This window comes from Carassius auratus, chromosome 41 (genome assembly GCF_003368295.1).
Source record: "Carassius auratus strain Wakin chromosome 41, ASM336829v1, whole genome shotgun sequence".
In the NCBI taxonomy this organism is placed as follows: domain Eukaryota; kingdom Metazoa; phylum Chordata; class Actinopteri; order Cypriniformes; family Cyprinidae; genus Carassius; species Carassius auratus.
This window is the reverse complement of record NC_039283.1, coordinates 1,811,933-1,830,134: the sequence shown is the minus strand read 5'-3', so window position 1 is coordinate 1,830,134 and position 18,202 is coordinate 1,811,933. Positions and strand designations below refer to the sequence as shown.

The 18,202-nt window shown below is 35.6% G+C and overlaps 3 protein-coding genes across 3 annotated transcripts in view; 2 read left to right on the top strand and 1 right to left on the bottom strand.

The window, feature by feature from the left end:
* The window catches only part of LOC113059477 (collagen alpha-6(VI) chain-like), a 1,020,620-nt gene that overhangs the window by 700,292 nt on the left and 302,126 nt on the right, over nucleotides 1–18,202 (bottom strand).
* LOC113059568 (CKLF-like MARVEL transmembrane domain-containing protein 6) lies at nucleotides 150–5,882 on the top strand. Its single transcript, XM_026228134.1, has 5 exons — nucleotides 150–297; nucleotides 570–705; nucleotides 3,910–4,086; nucleotides 4,253–4,351; nucleotides 4,446–5,882. Exons 2-5 carry the CDS (start codon nucleotides 583–585, stop codon nucleotides 4,605–4,607), a joined length of 561 nt encoding a protein of 186 aa, XP_026083919.1. The 5' UTR covers nucleotides 150–297; nucleotides 570–582; the 3' UTR covers nucleotides 4,608–5,882.
* The window catches only part of cpne4a (copine IVa), a 46,863-nt gene continuing 35,597 nt past the window's right edge, over nucleotides 6,937–18,202 (top strand). The window contains exons 1-2 of the mRNA XM_026228074.1: nucleotides 6,937–7,098; nucleotides 14,849–15,038. Coding sequence (XP_026083859.1) covers nucleotides 14,868–15,038 — 171 coding nt within the window. The 5' untranslated portion in view covers nucleotides 6,937–7,098; nucleotides 14,849–14,867. The remainder of the gene's footprint in view (nucleotides 7,099–14,848; nucleotides 15,039–18,202) is intronic.

The window sequence follows — 18,202 nt, the reverse complement described above, 5'->3', positions numbered from 1 at the left end:
GAAAAGAGCTGGCGAGAAGCGTATGTCTGTCAGGTAGCTACCAAATAAACAAAAACGTTTCCAAGACAGTTACAGCGACCTTTATACCACAAACAGAGCCGAGATCTGTTACAGCCACTGGAAGGTAAAAATCCCAGTAACACTCTTCTGTGGTCCATGTAAGGAGCGGTAAAGACAGGAAGTCCTTCCTCGATGAAGAAAACTTGTATTGAGTGCGGAAGTGAAACATAAGTTCAGTTGGCCACACAAAGGACGCGTTAACGGCATAAACGGAGGTCATTAAAACAGCCATCTGAGGTATTTAACCCTTGAATATTTATCAATATTGTTAGAACATATAATCGGTTGCATTACAACTTGCAGTGTGTTTATTTCGATAGTTCTGTGCTGATCAAATATGTTAGCCTCGTTTGATTTGCCGTTGTTTTACTTTCGCTTTTTCTCCTCGTGAACGCCAGCTGTCGAAGCGTCGTTACTTTGTTTACTTTGCTGTACCACAAATATCTCAGTTTTATAAACGCGTACACATGTTTTATTGCTAATCTGTTTAATGTCCTTCTTGTTTTCAGATTTAGCTACAGCATGGCCACCGCAGAGACGGTGTACAACACCACCACAACAGTGCAGGAGCCCAAACCCAGAAGGTTCATCGTGCCATCAGAGAACCTGGACACAGTTAGATTCGGGATAAAAGTGATTGAAGTGGTAAGCAGCATGTTTCGTGTTTGTCTAAGAAACAGTGTTTCCACGCTGGACACAGATCATGTTTGCATGTACTGTGATCATAATTTATTCAACAACTAAATAAATAAAATATACAGCCTTTAAATACGTTATTCTAATTTAGCTTTATGCACTTTTCCTTATAGTAATGTACAAAAGCTCGTGTGGCTAGTGGTTATTCCTGTTTAAAGACCGCACAATTCAAGTCAAGCTAGCATTATTGGAAAAGTGTGTGGGTTTCCATAAAAGTGTAGTAAACAATAATGCTAGCTGTTCGTTAACATGTAAAAGGTGGGGCTAAAATATGACTGCTTATGTTTTAAAGTGTTTATTAGAATATTGTGGTTTCTGTAACATGCTAATGAAGAATTTGATTGATGAATGAATCCACTGCCATATCTCACACGTCCTTGATAATGCAAATTATGTTTAACAAGTCCTTGGGAGTTAGTGAGGGAGGGCAACTTTTTGTCTGTATCTGGTAATGACAAGATGGTTTTCTAAACAAGCTTGGTCTTTTCAGAATTGCAGTCATGTGCTGCTTGATTGTTGCTCATGGGGCTTTTTGTACAGTTGGCATTTGAGTTCAAGTGCATTCCCTCCATTTCCTTGGTATCTTCCATATATGTCAAACTGAATTCTGTAATTTATGAAAAAGAAGAACATGCATGCATCTTGGTTCACTCAGGAGTGTTGGCGTATCTACTGTTCTAGTGGCTATTTAGTAGATATTGCTTGTGCTTTGCAAAGAGATGCAGTCGACTCGTATGGAACCAGGTCTTGGTTCAGCATCATTCATTCACTGCAGTGTTTATGTAATTTAGAACACAGTAAGTATTCAAATATATTTTAATCCCAAATACTGACGTGGGATCAACAGGTTTTTTCCAAAATCTGTGCTTTATTTCTTAAGATATGAGAAATATTTATGTGCTTTAATGAATGCAAGGAAATCTGACCATTTGATTTGATGAGTGACCTATAAATGCTGCTGAATCCAAGTAAAATGCAAAATGCTTTCGGTTTATTTTCTGGGATAAATACGATTCCGAGTCCCTGATTTTCAGTGTAGTTTGAAATGTTCGGTCATTACATGTTTTCATCTTGGCCTTTAGGTTTTAGCATCAATTCTCAGGGTGTCACTAATTGATTGTCACTTTATTTTAAGTGTTTGAATTCACAAGGTCACAGCTGAAAAGACCAAGGCTTTGTCTGTTTGCATGTGACAAACTAAGTGATATCAGGTGTAAGAAATGACTGTCTGCCTTTAAACTGTAAATGCAATTAGAGAGCAGATGCTAAATTCAATTACACACTCGGTCTGATCTTTCACAGTATGCTGTGGTAAGTCAAAAGTTTAAGTGACATTTAAATTGCATACTTAAAGCAAGAATCTTTAAGTACAGGGAAGTATGCTTCAGAACACATTCAATTTAGCCAATAATTACCACAAAGAGGTCAACATTGAGACAGATACACCCTTTATGAGTAAATGCCCTTATACAGTCTAGGGTCTGGTCTCATGCTTTTCATGAAACTAGATTTTATCAAGTGTTTCTCCTGTATTCAGGGAAATTGCCACTGGCGTTTTCTTTGTTTTTTTTTCTCCATGTACCCAAGTGTTCTCCTCGTGACATTAAACAGTATGTTATTAATTAATAAGTGTATAATTAAGTTTGTTGTGTGTGTGTGTGTGTGTGTGTGTGTGTGTGTGTGTATATATATATATATATATATATATATATATATATATATATATATATATATATATTTGTTTTTAATGAACTGATCTATTCTGGATGTCCTTGAAATTCCCTACTTTTAATTTCCTCTTCCACTTAGCCAGTGACAAAATCACACTGGAACAGTTGGGTACTTCATTGAGATAATTGAAGTGCTGAAGCTGGTTCTTAGAGAGGCCCTGCGGTGAGAAGAATGTCTTCATCAAATTATTTTTTTTTTCAGTTTTAAGGAATGAAGCTTTTTGTGTTTCAGTTTCAGACTGTTATCGTTTCTGTATGGTTTCATTTTACTTCTGAATGCTTCTTTACATTTTAGGTCATTTAACTCATAATTGTCTAAAATAAGCCCCTTTTTGGGGGGTGTCTTTATTCTGTTGAACAGCTACTGTGTTCTACCTGGCTTGGTTGGATGGAGGATTTTGAATGGATTCTGTGTGGTACTGATAAGGTTCTGCTTTTTAAGTGACAGTAACTGCATGTGTACCTGCCCTGTTCCTAGCAGTCATTAAACAGACACTATGAGTCAGTTAAGTGAGCTAGTCAGGCTTTGTCATTTTGACATTGCTTCTCATGAATCCGTATTTTATGTAAACGAGAACACTGTTATGATTTCCTCTTCCTCCTTACTACCAGTTATTACAGATTTTTCCATTTTTCCCTGAATCTGTTTTCTTTTTACCAACTATTTGTTATATGCATGCATGTTAAAATATTAATAAGATTTTAGTTGTATTATTATTTCCCTTTGTCATAGCGATTATGAATGGAATTGCTATATGTTTTATTAATGGTTTAAAAGAAACAAATTCATCACCAAGCCCAGAGTTTAATAGCAGAAATGTTGTATGTACATTTCACATCAAACAATGGAGTTATTTTGAAGGACTTCTCTATAAAGTATATTTGAATAACTTTAATAGCACGACTTTGTCAGTTACAGTGTTGTTGTTTTTTTTTTTTTTTTTTTGCTAGTTTCAGTTCTCTAAAGGGAGTGAGAAGTCTCCTGGAATTGATGTAACTGGTGTAATTTCACCCTTGGACTGGAAGACCTTTAAATTGTGCACATGTGACTAAAACATAGAGTTCAGGATGATGAGTCTCAGGCTTGTGATGTTAAAGGAAACATGAACAATGAAACACAGTTTGCTTGGGTGTGTATGTGTTTTCCCAGAATCAATTCCTGGGTGTATAGCTTGTTCTCACTGTTGGGAATCCCCTACCTGATGCTGATCTGTTAACTTCACACCTTTTTATCTACCAGTTTCGAATTGTGATGCATGTGCTCTGACTAAGCAGCATTCATCACATTAAATACAATATTTTGTCACTTCGGAAACACCCATATTGTCTTGTATACATGCTAGAGTTATCGAAATGAAAAATAAGATGATACTGTCACCTAGTGGTTAATTAATGCTCTTGGATTTGATTTGTGTCCCCTCAGCTCCTCTCGTTTGTGGCTTTTGTGATGGAGGAGGCCGTGTCCAGCTGTTCGCAGTGTGGACCGCTCTACTTTTTTGAATTTGTCAGTTGCACAGCCTTCCTCTTCACGCTGTTGCTCCTCATCCTTCTGGCCACAGTGTTGCACCAGAAAGTTGGAATTAACTGCTGGCCGACTCTGGTAAGTCAAAAATGTTCAATGTTATCAAAATAAAATAATGGTGTTCCTCCGGTTTCTGTATTATGTTTTATAATATTTGACTGCTCCTGACCAGTCAGAATCACCTATTCCAGAAAAAACAATTTTTTTCCAATTTACAGTTAAGCTACTTTTCATTTTTCCATAGGACTTCGGATACACAATAGCCATGGCAATGTTCTTCATGCTTGCCAGCATTGTGTTTGCGGCAGACAATGGTCAGACAGATCTGGAGCGAGGCGCAGTGGTATGATGGCACTTGATTTATGTTTTAGCTGATCTGTCAACATAGCTGCTACTGACTGGCTAACTGATATTTAACCATCTTTCCTGTATTACAGGCGTTTGGCTTCCTGGCCACGGGGGCCTTCTTTGTGGACTTTGTTTTGTTTGTGAAAAAACAGGGCATTCCTTGCCGAAAGGGAAACAACCAACCAGCAGACCGCACACCCAGACCAGAGAGTGAAAAACTTAACTCTAATGGAACTGACTCCGTGAACTGAAGCTTCTAGAAGCAGTTTGCTGCCATATTCAAAAGCTTTTTCCCCTTTTTAAAAAAAATTTTTATACATGAGAAACGTTTTTACCCAAAGAAAAAAAAAAAAAATTTCCATTTCAGTCCGTTTGTAACTGGCATGTTGAACCAGTTTTATATTGTGTCTGAAATATTGTATATTTTTTATAATTTTCCAAGTGAAGTAAACAGCATTAGACAATATCCTTTATAAAACAAACAAAAATATATACTCTGTATGGCCATATTTAATTAATTCGTCATTTCCTTATTGGAGTGTATTTGCTGCACAATTTTAGGCAATTTATTCTTATGAAATACAAGTACTTTTTATCCAGTACAAAAAGATGCAGTGTATTTCTTAAAGAAGTACTCATTGCTGATTGTTTTTATAGTCATATCTGCTTTCCTGAAATAATATATTTTGGAAAAAATTTGGATTTGATCATGTTGACATTATTATTACCTGTTTTAACAGCACAGGAATATGATATTGGATCAGAAGTATAAAAAAAATCATGAAATATTTTATTTTTGACCCTTGCACTGTATACAAAAATGTCATTAAATCATTTTACCTGTAAAGTTATTTAATGAATGTGGTAACAGCAACATGAAGATGTTATGGCCCTGTGATGATCATGTTTCGCTGTGCAAGGGATGTCGGGGGTGTACAGTCAGATTATTATTATTATTATTTTTAATTAAAACATCAATTTTGTATTGTGTGGGACTAGAAATGTTGTATATTTTCTTTTGTTCTTCATCTTGTTCCACGTGAGTCCAGATTGTGTTTTTTGTGAGCGTGTTTATCTATGAACCTGAATATCCTTTCCAAACAGATATTTGTCTTCATGTGGAGGTATGTGCGTGTAGGTGTTTTTTTTAAATGCCCGTAGAGATGAATGGACTGCAAGTTTTGTGAGACACTAATCAGCTTGACGCTTCCACCCTCCTGAGCTGTACATCTGACTGCTGCTTCCTTATGTTAATTAAACATTGTGTATATTTTAATTCCTGATATTGTGTTGATGCTTTGAACATTGATTTGACATTTTCTTATTATTCCTTCATAAGATTTGGATCCATCATTGAGTTCATTGTAATCTTTGCTAAGGAATGTATGACTTTTAAAATGAAAAGACTAAGGGGTCTGATCGAAAACCAGCATTGTGTCTACAAAAGGTCCCATGGAACATTTTACAGCACTGTTTTTGTAAACGTCATCTATGCATTCCAGTTTAACAATAAATAGCGGGCTCCGAATATCAGACTCTTGTTTTTATGTGAAATTTATTTGGAAAAATGCTCGTTAAGGCTTTGCAAACCACTGATTTATAGCGGTGTATGTGATTCAATGCTTCAATCCAATGTGTAGCCTGGCTGAAGACATGTATCCTAAAAAAGGGAATAGTGATTTTCTTAAAAGAATGCCTTTAAAGACGGATGAGTACGTTAATTTATGCTGCTATCTTGCATGTTTGTACCTGTAAAGTAAATCTAAATGTAGCTCAAGTATATCAATGCTTATTGTGTTAATTTATTTTATGTTCCCTTTTCGCAGGCGAGACTATGGCTTTTTTCATGCAAAACTTTTTTTCCCCTAAATCTGACACTAGATGTCGCTGCTTGCGCAATCTACCGATGACCGAATATTTGCTTTTGAAGATCATTTTCATTTAAGGTGCGACCGGCATAAATTATTGTTTGGGTTGGATAACAATTTTGACCTTTTGCTTGATTTTACAGCCATGTTTACGTGACGTTTTGCCTATGAAGTAATGTTTTATAACGAACTCTTTTCAGACTAAATTAGCGTATGGAGCCATGCTGGTCAGCTTGAAAGTGTCCTAAAACCCCAGCCAGCTGACAGCAGGAACCATTTCAGATTCGCCCATTTTATTATTACAGGCTCAATAGATGCACCTTTATGTACAGGTTTATTTTATTCATTTATTTTAAACATTCTACGCTGATTTGGTGATCTGATTTTAATGCAGGTTTTAGTTGGTCAGGCAGGCTTGGTAATCAGCTAAACCATTCACGCACTGGCTAGTACACCAGTTTAGACTGGTTACATTTTTTTTTATTTTTTAGCTGGGATATTTAATAAGATTATGCTTAATCTACATATCTAAAATCTAAATAGATACATCCGTTATTTATTATAAATACCTGTTTTGTGTTTATATATGTCACGTTTTAATTATAGTTAAGGAGAAGTAGCAAAATCGAGTCAGTTTACCTGTAGGACCTCCCCTTAAAGTCCGCGTAACCGCTGAAAGAATCCTGTAGCGCGTGTAGGGGAGGGACTGGCGCGCGAGGTGCACGCGCTGTACTTTACTTTCTCTCATCAGCACAACGGCTTGAGGATGGAGCTCGACTCCTTGTGTGGAGCGTATGTCTGCTCACTGCTCTGTGTTTGATGACCAGCAGCCAAGCAAAAATTTGCCTGGAATTCTTTTTTATGTTCGTTAAAGGTGAGTGAGACGCTTTCACATCTCTCACTGCAGTAGCGCTCGCGAGCGCAGGTGCCTCACAGAGGCGCGCGCTTTTATTATCACTTTAATCACTTTAAAGTAAAAGAGGATGTTTCAGTAGCATTAATGTCTGACAGTCTGTTTATTAAGGTGTTAATATGTTATGTGTGGTGTTGTTGTTTGGTGCTTTGCTTAACTTTATAGTAATAGGCTTCTTGCATGTTCTTTGTTTAATTTAAGTTATAAGTAATTAATTTGAAGCTTGGATGAAATATTGTACTGTAAGCTAAAGAGACAAATATTTACGAAAATGTCCATAATTAATTATTTAATAATTTAATTTGTTAAAATGCAAAACCTGAACACTATAAAACCAGTAAACAAAAATATTTACATTACAGTAAGTCTATTTTGATCAAAAATAGGCTATGTTTATAGTAGGATATACTTTTAAATGTAATCTAAGTTCTAAGAAACTTCTCTTTAACTTTCGTTTCAAATTTTTACCTAAAATTTATCAAGATATTTTATTTGCACACATCAGCCTTTATATATGAAGACCCGATTCCATCAGTGTCCAGATGGGGGTGAACAATTAAATCAAGGGATGTGCACGAGACCTTTTATTTTACTTGCACATGTCGCTAAACAGACTTTGTTTTACTAATAAAACCACTTTATGTTCACAAGATTTCTTGTATGGTAGCTAGAGAGAGCAAACGTTAACAGTATTATTTGGAAGCATTGATTTGCACGTCTGGTAGAACTTTACTGTAAAAATACAGTGAGCATTTTGAATTAAATGTGTTGGTAGTAACACGTGGTATGATGAAAAGTCTCATGTAATGACTTAAAAATTGACCTATTCTACAAATATATATATATCACATATATATCAACTTCACATGCCTTTTTAGGTCTTGTTTGGGGTCTTGTTGCACCTAATGGACTTCATTCAAAAACTTTAAAGAGTCTTACCAACCTCAAACATTAACCAGGTAACAGTTTTTACTGTAGCATTTTAGTATATTGTCACATGCACAAACACAAGCGGTTGTGAAAAGTTTTGAAGTGTCTTAGTTGTTCTTTCCAAAAACATTCCTAGAAATCCTGATTGTACAGTGTTTGTGAAGTTTGTGTCTCCTATAACATTCAGGTGTTTCTTTGGGTTTCAGTTTTCCTTCATATCATTCCTATTTTAAAAATCCTTTATCTGATATATATTTGAAATCATGTATGAGAGCACGTTTCATCCCTGAAAGTGGTATTTAGTTGTGAACCAGGGCTGATCTGTTCAGGATTCCATCTTTTCATGAGGTCATTACTTAACGTTTCATGGGTGCCTTGTTGTCGCAAGCATTTAATGCTTCTCCATTTACAGAATGTGATATGTCCCAACCAATTAGCCAACTTCCTAAAGAATAATTTTTCAATAGCTGCCTGCAGTCTTGTTCCCATCCTCATGTAATCGAGCAGGCTGATGGGATGATCACATCCAAGTGAATAATTGGTTTGTTGTAAATGACTGGAAATAGGGCTGAATGAGCTGAGATGGCAGGATGCAAGACTCTGGTGAGATTCCATTCAACTGCATCATTCATTCTCTGTTGAGAGCCATTACTGGTGTTTGTCAAATTAGGCACACTGGCTGTAAGGAGAGGAAATTACCTGCTGAGATGTGAGAGAAAAATGTGTGTAACACGGCAGTGAGTTTCTCAGGTTGCATCTGACGTGGCACTTCTGTTTGTTTTTAGCATAAGTGAAATGATGCTGAATGCTTGATACTTAATAATGTGTTGACATGAAGTCCTCATTAGAGTGTACTTAAACCTAATCAAACGTCACTGAAGTTTAGAAGACAGTCTTTTATGTCACATTAGTGGCTTTTATGCCTGGTTCACACTACAGGAGTTTTAAAATCATAACTGATTACGAAATCTGGTTGCAACAAACACATAAGGAGAATCTTTGCAGATTATCTTCCCTCAAATATTAAACATGCACACACTACACGATTTGAACATCCTGGCACATCACACACTGCAAGATGTCATTAAGATTATCATGACAGAGGGAGCGCCTCACGTGATCTCACGCAGCAGATCGCCACAGATTTTTTTTTTTTTTTTTTTTAGCCTGCTAGCTTTGTGCACTCAACCGGTGCATTCAAAACTGAAACAGAAAGCGATTTCACACCAGTGTTTCTATTTCTCTTTACAGTTGTGATGCGCTTTTTTGGCTGTCAAAGTCATGATGTAATCATATAGCCATCATCATCCCGATTTAAATCCTAAATATCAAACATGTTTGATAATAATCGGGGCTGCCACGTTTTGTGTGCGAGCAGATCGGGAGGTGCGGGATTCGATCGGTGAACGCCTCACATTACCAGATAATCCGCACAACATCGGGACTAGAGATTTTAACAGCAGTGAATATGCACTTGTTGGGGCTGTGCTTTTCAAGGTAATATTAAACATGCCTTGTGTGTGATTTCATTAGCACTTGTTTATTTTTGTATTTTTCTGCTTTGTTGGAAAAGCTGTTTTGAAGTAAAATAATCGTATAACCACCCCCTTAAATCAGCGACTAAATCAAGATTAACTGTGTAGTCTTGAATTCTAAGAAATCACGTTGTTGTTTTTTTCCACATCTGGCAAACATGGCATGATTTGCATGTATTATTTATATTGCTTCTTAACAAAATCCTATAAACTCCAACAAGCCACATTTTCTGTCTCTAATATAAGAATAATCAAAGCCACCGGTCTCTGGAGACGACTCGTGGCCTCTGCCTCTGTAGAAATAATTAAGTACCCAGAGCGTGTTCCTGCTGGGAACAAACAGAGTCAGCTTCACCTTACACATACAGGTTCATTTATCAACAGTGCTGTTGATTTTTACATTGAGACCATTATGAAGGGTTCAAACAGAATGCTTTACGCTGTTTTTAAACCCAGTGCTCACAGCATTAAGAAACTTAACAGGACGGGAATAGAGTCCACATAAGGGATCTTAGTAATCTATAGTGGACTATTGCACACACAGCTCTTCAATCTTTATGATTTGAACAGGCAGAATAACTTTATTGCTCTTTCCCGAATCTATTAGCCAGAACAGATCACCACAACATTCAAAACTGTGTCAGCTGTCATGTTGTGTGCTGCTGGATTTGATATAATACCTACTGACATGATCTCATTAATATTCATTGGTATGCATATATAGTGTATTTTGCACAAAGTGTTTTTAACAGCTTCACTTTTATGTTGGCATAATTTCAGAGACATTTAGTTACAAAGGCTCTTTGGATATTGAATTAAATTCAATTTATTGTTATATTTAAATTTATTATAGGTGGGATACATTTTTTTATACTATTTAATGCAGCTACTTCCTAGACCTATTTTTTTATTTAGCTAAATATGATTTTCTCTGTAATTCTGCCATACAAAGAGTGCAAATTAGTTATTTTATTATAAGTCCTATATGATTGTCATTTGTAATTTTTTTTTTTTCAAGCCCTTTCTGTTACAAAAGTTGCTTCACTATAGGATTGTTTATTTTACCATTCAAACGTTTGGGTAAGTAATTTTATTTTAGATTAAATAAGGATTTTATGAAAGGAAATAGTACTTTTACTGAGCAAAGATGCATTAAATTAATCAGAAATGACAGTAAGATGTGTACATTTTTACAAAAATATTCTATTTCAAATAAGTGCAGTTCCTTTGAACTTTACATTCATCAAAGAATCCTGAAAAAAGTATGGCTTCCACACAAATATTAAACAGCACAACTGTTATCAACATTGATAATAATAATAAATGTTTCTTGAGCAGCAAATCAGCATATTTGCATCTTTAAAGCTGAACAAATTGTATAAGCTGTGATTATGTTGATTTTCCTAATTTAAGGCTAGTGAATGATGTTAAACAAACAAACATTGGATCTTGAATTACAGAGCTGTCAAAAGTGTTGAGAGCTATGTGTTTTGATTATATTACGGTTATAATGCACTCTGTTGTAAAAGGAAGAAACTTTTAGTCTTGCAGAGATGGTATGTATCCATGTTGACAGCTCCCCTGTGAATACTCTCTGTATGATATGAGGGTACGAGAGAAGGGTTCAGCAGGGAACTGCCATTTGTTTATGATCTTGAAGCAATAGTGAAGCATTTCTGCTGATGTACCAGTATTGTGACTGCATCTCAGGAAACACCTGTTATATTGCGTGACAGCAAAATAGGAAAGGTTGTAGACTTTACCTGTCAAAGTGAACAGCGTAACACAAATCAGCTCATCAAAATAGCTGATGCCAAGATAGCCCTTTATGCAGTATTTTTTTTGTTTATTTGTCACTTGATATTTTTACTGTATGATAAGCCTACATAATGTGTTGCTGCCAGGTAATTGCTTGTACAATACTTGTCAAGGGAGAAATCTGTCACAGCTTGCAGATAACCATTCAGAAGTGCACGCTTGCCATCTGTTTACCTAAGCAGTTTACAAATGAAAACCGAAGCTCTTTTTGAACTCACTCTGGATAAGAGCATCTGCTAAATTCCATGGAGTCTTTATTTACTACGTAATATTGGAACAAACTCAAATGCACAAGTTTTTCTGTGGAACACACAAAAATTAATTTTTAAAGAGTCAAAACATTGATAATAGAATGAGAGTTCTTTGTAAACTCAGGCTGTCAAGATAAAAAAATAAATCATACACAGTCTGTATGACTTGTGTGCCAAATTTCTTAAAGGAGTAGTTCACCCAAATTTTTTATTTTTACTCACTCTTAACAGATTTGGAGAAATTTAGGATTACATCACTCGCTCACCAATGTATCCTCTTCAGTGAATGGGTGCCATCAGAATGTGAGTCTCTATCAGTTAATGTCTTGTGAAGTGAAAAGCTGCAGGTTTGCAATAACATCCATCTTTAAGAGTTTTTTAATTCAAACTTGAGTCCTTTATCCATGATATTGCTTCCTTCAGTGAATAAGTTGCCTGAATAGAAGAGAAATATGCACAGACAAAACATTGTTTACTAGCCTGAACAGTCCAAAACTAAACAAGTATGTTGGTGGACTTTTTTCAACTACTTTTTTTGTATGTTTTCTATGGAAAAAAATCACAGCTTACAGGTTTGGAACAACACGAGGTTGAGTGAATAATTACGGAAGCTTAATTTTTACATGACACGTCCATTTTGAGTACTGGTTAATTTGGATCTCTTAGTTTAATTAATATGATTATGCTAATTTTTTAAGGAATTAATTTATTCTTCACCATAAAAATACCAGAATTTCTAAACACTGAGGATTTTGTGTGTTGGTGGGTTTTATGTGGCCAAACAGGTGGATCTGAGCCATGATGGAGGTAATCACAGTCCCATAGTTCTGCTAAAGCAAATTAATATCTCTGAGATTGTGTGGCAAAAATTAAGAGATTTCTCTGTGGATTCCAAAAAGTGGTGTTCAAAAATCTGCCTTGTTTCTCAGCCCAGAAACATTTTGACTTCCGTTGCTTTAACAAGCAGGATACTGTAAAGAAATGTTGAAGAAAGCAGAGTGCTATTAGATGAAGATGATCAGATCTGGGGACAGAATACCTCATGATTACAGCTGTTGTCACAGGTAGTTCCTCAAATTCTCATTCAGTCTCATCACCAGTGGTGGAGACTGCACATACTGCTGGAGCCTGTCAGAGGAGCGCTGCTTACCTGTCACCCCATCAGCTCCATTGTGTGGTTGTTCTCTTGAGACTGACACTTTACTGAATACAGAGAGAGGGCTTCAGCACTACCTGTTTTCCCAGCATGTCCCAGCAGCCATTAGGGATACCAAGTTCTTTCTCACTTGTCTAGCTCAGATAATGCCTGTATTAGACTTTGAGTTAGTCTCGGTGTTCCTTTCATATTTATCCATGATACATAGACATTTTAAATTAAGTTCCCTGATGCGTGGTATTTTTAAATGAAACAGTATTTAACAGGGCATAGTTAATGGGTAAAATGCAGAAAATTTTATTTGAACTTGAGTCATTTGAGTTAAGTGCGCTTGAATCATATTTCACATCACAAAGAGAATCACCAGAAAAGTGAATACCTGGATATATAATGATAATGAGAATGAATGAGAAATGCAAAAAAATCCTAATGGTTTAAAAATCAATTTCATTATGCAAAATAGCATTTCTTACTTTTTCTCTTTGGTTTTGGGAAGGAAATGTGACCTGGACATGTTTTTTATGTTATATTCAAGCTAAATTGTATTTTTCAACACCTGCACAACCCTGGTCTTGCATAAATGAAAAAATACTTTTTTACATGCATTTATATGCCTTTTTTCATTGTATGGCTGATATGTGGGACGAAGATGGGTGATTGAAAATAAAAAATAAATAAGTAAATGTATACTGTATATTGAAGTACACAATATTAAAAGTGCACTTTAACATTTTGTAATATTAATATGAATTTAATAAACACTTCATTACCTTATTTACAATAACCACAATTTGCATTATGAAACTGCATCCCATTATAAGTGTTATTTACAGTTCAAGAGTTATCAGTGGGTGTAATTTAGCACTGAAGATTTCTTGAGCGATTATATTTCTGCTGCAGATATTGTGCATGTCTATATAAAGAGGCTCAGTGAGAGTCATTAAGCGAGACAGAAATAGAGGGGAAACTGGCTGAGAAAACACTCCAGAGGATGAAAGACTGATGACGTAGTTTGTCGTTGATGTTGAGAAGTTTGCACACACACAGGGAGAGAGCCGCTCACCTCCGTATTATCGCTGCTGACCGATAATGTATGAGGCTGTCAGCTATCAGTGCGATACAGTGGCAGTGATGGATGACTTGCATTGGCTGAGAATAATCCTTTCATTGAGTTGTTCTCTCATAGGTCAGATCTTCGCTCATGGTCTGCTTTTGGCTGGAATACTGGTCTGTGTGAATTGGAGCCACAATTTCGTAATATTTTATTATATTTGAAAGCTCTGACAGTAACTAAAGCAACATAACAATGTAAAGATTTGTTTTCTAGAGTTTTTGTTTGCTAAGGCAAGCATAATTACTACTATTGCAAATCTGGGGATTTCTTTCTGTATATTAAGACATCCATCCATCACTTAATATCCATCCGTCAGCTCAGAATTCTCCCTCCTTTTCCCTCTCTCTCCACATACGCTGTGTAATTTCAGTTAGCGCAGCTCATTTGCTCTATATTATAGCTGACTGGGGTGCTGGGGGATTCTGATTAGAAATTTTCCCACACATCAGCTCAATAAATTACTGTCTCTATAGGATTCCCACATATCTCATTATAAACACACAGGCTTAATACATTCACAGTGAAAAATGATGGGCCGTTATGTAGCAAATCACACATTTATTTTCTTTACCAGATATTTTGAAATATGCATTTTCGTGCATCGAAATCAGACTTATTTGCAGTCTTTAAACAGAAAAAAGCAAAGACATTATCTGACTTCAACTGCTTGTTATTTTATGCTACTGCATTTGTGATACAAAAATACAGAAACATTAAAACTGTCAATCAACTTTAATTGAATTAAAAATGTAACATATTGAATACCACTGGTTTACAGTCCACAGCTGTCAATTGGACATATTCTTGTATATCTGTGATGTTTTAAAATTGTTAAATATAATAAATCACTTTACATTGACATTTAAATGAAAAATATAATAAAGCTACTGTTTTTTTCCCCTTTCAGCACAAGTATCTCCTGAAACATGAGCGACATCTATGAGTCTGCAGCCAATTCTCTGGGTCTGTTCAACAGCCCCTGTCTGACCAAAGTAGAGCTGCGGGTCGCCTGCAAAGGCATCTCAGACAGGGATGCCCTCTCCAAGCCGGATCCCTGCGTGGTCATCAAAATGCAGTCCCATGGCCAGTGGTTGGAGGTGGGTTTGTTTTTAAATGGGTTTAAGATGTGTTGGATTCATAAAATTTCTAATTAAGTGTTTAAATTAAATAATGTTTTAGCTAATAATGTCTGCCAATTGTTTTCGGGGACCATATCAGTGGATTCTTCGTTGCATTTGTGCCTTTTTCACGCATGCCTTTGCTGTTTTCTTTCAGTTTTCACACCGTTGTATCTCACATTTTACCCAGTTTAGGCTTGGGTATGAATGTATAGAAATGTCCCTACCAAAGTTAAGAGACTACTGAATAATGTTTCCAAATATTTAATGGGCTTCCTATATCAATATTTACAATTTCATTGTGAAACAGAAGAATTGGTGAAGTGGTCAGTGAGATATACTATTTAAGTTTATATACATTTTTTAAATATAGTTCTTATTTTTTATATATATTCAGTTTTTAAGTTTTTATTTTGTATTTATTTACTTTTTTAATTGTACATTAAACATTTTTATTAGGATTTTTTTTGGTATAGATGCACTAGTGCATTAAATCCATCTATATTTTGCCTCATAATTTAACACTTAAGTATAGTTTGAGACAATGCATATTTTGTGTGTTATCCAAATAGTTATAAAATAATATATATTTGTATATGAACATGAGAGCATGCATGTGTGTGAATGAGCGACATATGTTCACTGAGAAATCTCTCTGTCAGGTTATGAAGACTTTGCCAGCTCACCAGTGGGAATCTGTTCTCACTACTCTCAATCTCATTAGACATTCACATATTCACTTATGGTGATTCTGCTCTTTGATTGTGTGTTTGCGTGTGTCTCTGAAGGAAACCACACTGTAAAATCTTCATTTTGCGAAGTTTCGTACCTTTTCTCATAGGACCTCTTCATTCTTTCTGGGAATCCCAATATGCAGAACATTAGAAGAACGTCTTGTGTTCAGCTGCACTGTTTGTTCTTTAAGGGCCGCTAGCTGAGCTTATTTCATCATGCTGTCTTCAATTTTCCAATTCCAAATGCACCGAGACTCAAACATTAGAGATTTTAAATGGGATTACTTTTGAAATTGTGTTTAATGTCATAAATAAAACTAATAAACCACAGAATTTTCAAAGAGCAAAAAACTCTTAGTTTATGAGCTATTAGCTAATGTATAATAAGAGAGAAATATCATGAGATTTAGATTTTCTGATGTTGCCTGAAGCAAGTTTACATTTCTAGCACAACAAACAAAAGCAATGTGATTTATCGCAGTCGTGATTGCATTTCTCTTCATACCTCTTAACCTGTTTCCTCCAGTATTCAGTGCTATTATGGGTCAGACTCATTTATCTGAAAATGTCATTTATGCATGCTATTGTATTGAGTGTCCTAATTACTTAAATGTCATATCCGTGGGTTTTGACTAAATCTAATTTGAGAGGATTATCCTACTGTGATAGTTTCCCTCTGCGTTTGATAGCTCATCTCTCACTTTCCAACTGTACACTGGGAGTCATTATCAAATCTTTAGCTGAAGAATGAAAGTGTTAATTAAATCTGGTCTGTATTTCACTACCAAGAATATCTCTCACTCACCTGGAGCTGTGAGAGGAGAAAACTGGGTTGGGGTATTGAAAGTTCAGAAACAGATTTTTTATATATATTATGGTCAATAAAGAATCTAATGCTTTTATTCAGCAAGGATGCATTAAACTGATCAAAGGTGACAGTGAAGACATTTATAATGATATCAATATTATATAAATCTTGATATTTTGGATGTCCTGTTCATCAAAGAATTTCCAGCAAATTTTTGGATCACAACTGTTTTCAACATTGATAATAATGAGAAATAGTTTTTGGCAACAGCTTATTAGAATGATTTCTGAAGGACCGTGTGACTCTGAAGAGTGGAGTAATGGCTGCTGAATATTCAGCTTTGTCATCACAGGAATAAATTACATTTTAAAATACATTAAAATGAAAACAACTATTTTAAACGATAAAAATATTTCAAAAATATTACTGTTTTTGCATTTTAATCCAATCAGTGTAGCTATATTAAACAAAAGAGTTTTCTTTCAAACATATTTAAAAATCTTACCAACCACAAAATTGAACATTAGTGTATTTTAAAAACAAATGGGTTTACTATAGCTGTGTGTGTGTGTGTGTGTGTGTGTGTATGTATATATATATATATATATATATATATATATATATATATATATATATATATATATATATATATATATATACATACATATATAAACATACTGTCTGTCAATATTGTTGTGTTTTGAAATCTTAAAGTCAGCAGTGGGTGTCTGTTGACTCTGGATCGAGTGTTTGTTTGTTTAGGTGGTGGCTCTTGAATGTGTGTAAGTACAGGAAACAGCATCTGTGTGCCTGAACAAGCTTTTAAACTGCAGCAGTCACAGAGAGTAAAGACCTGCTGCTGACCCTGCCTGTGATTAGTCTACTGCAGCACTGCAGCTGCTCAGAGCTCCAGCACTATCAAGCAGAGATAGAGAGCAAATCTAGCATGCTCTGAATCACAAAGAAGGCACTCAAGAATGGGGACAGTAAGCCATGATGGCAGTCAGTCTCTGGGGTTAAGGGCCTCTAATGCACTCGGGCCGTTTCCATGTTGTGCCCTTGAAAATGTGCTAAAAGTGTGATTTGTGCGTGGCAACTCCATTCAAAGAGGTGTAGCTGTGCAGTTTAGTCTAGTGTGTGCTTTAAATCCAAGGTAAATGGCCTTGGCCAGTGATCAACCTCTTTCTGACTTCTCATTTCAATATTTTCATCTTTCTCCATTAAAAATGCAAACATTTACCATCTGAAATGCCAAGAAGTGATTATCCACAGGTAGATGTTCTTGCTTCATAGCTTCATTCATCATTCTTCTGACCATTAAAATCTATGTTCCTGAAATTATCTGAGAGAGAGATTTCCCTGACCTAGTTAGGTTAGCTGTCAATAGACTGGAGACAAGTGAAGATCTGATCAACCATGCTCCATTTTATTTATTCATTTCATAAAGCCATCTGCCGTACAGTCTGTGTGTATGTATGTGTTTTCTTTTCTTTCTTTTTTTTTTCCTTTATCACAGCTGCTCTATTTTTTACCCACACACAGACAAAACAGTTCTTTTGATTTGTGTGCGTGACTGAATTTTGTTGCTGTTTGTGTTTTTC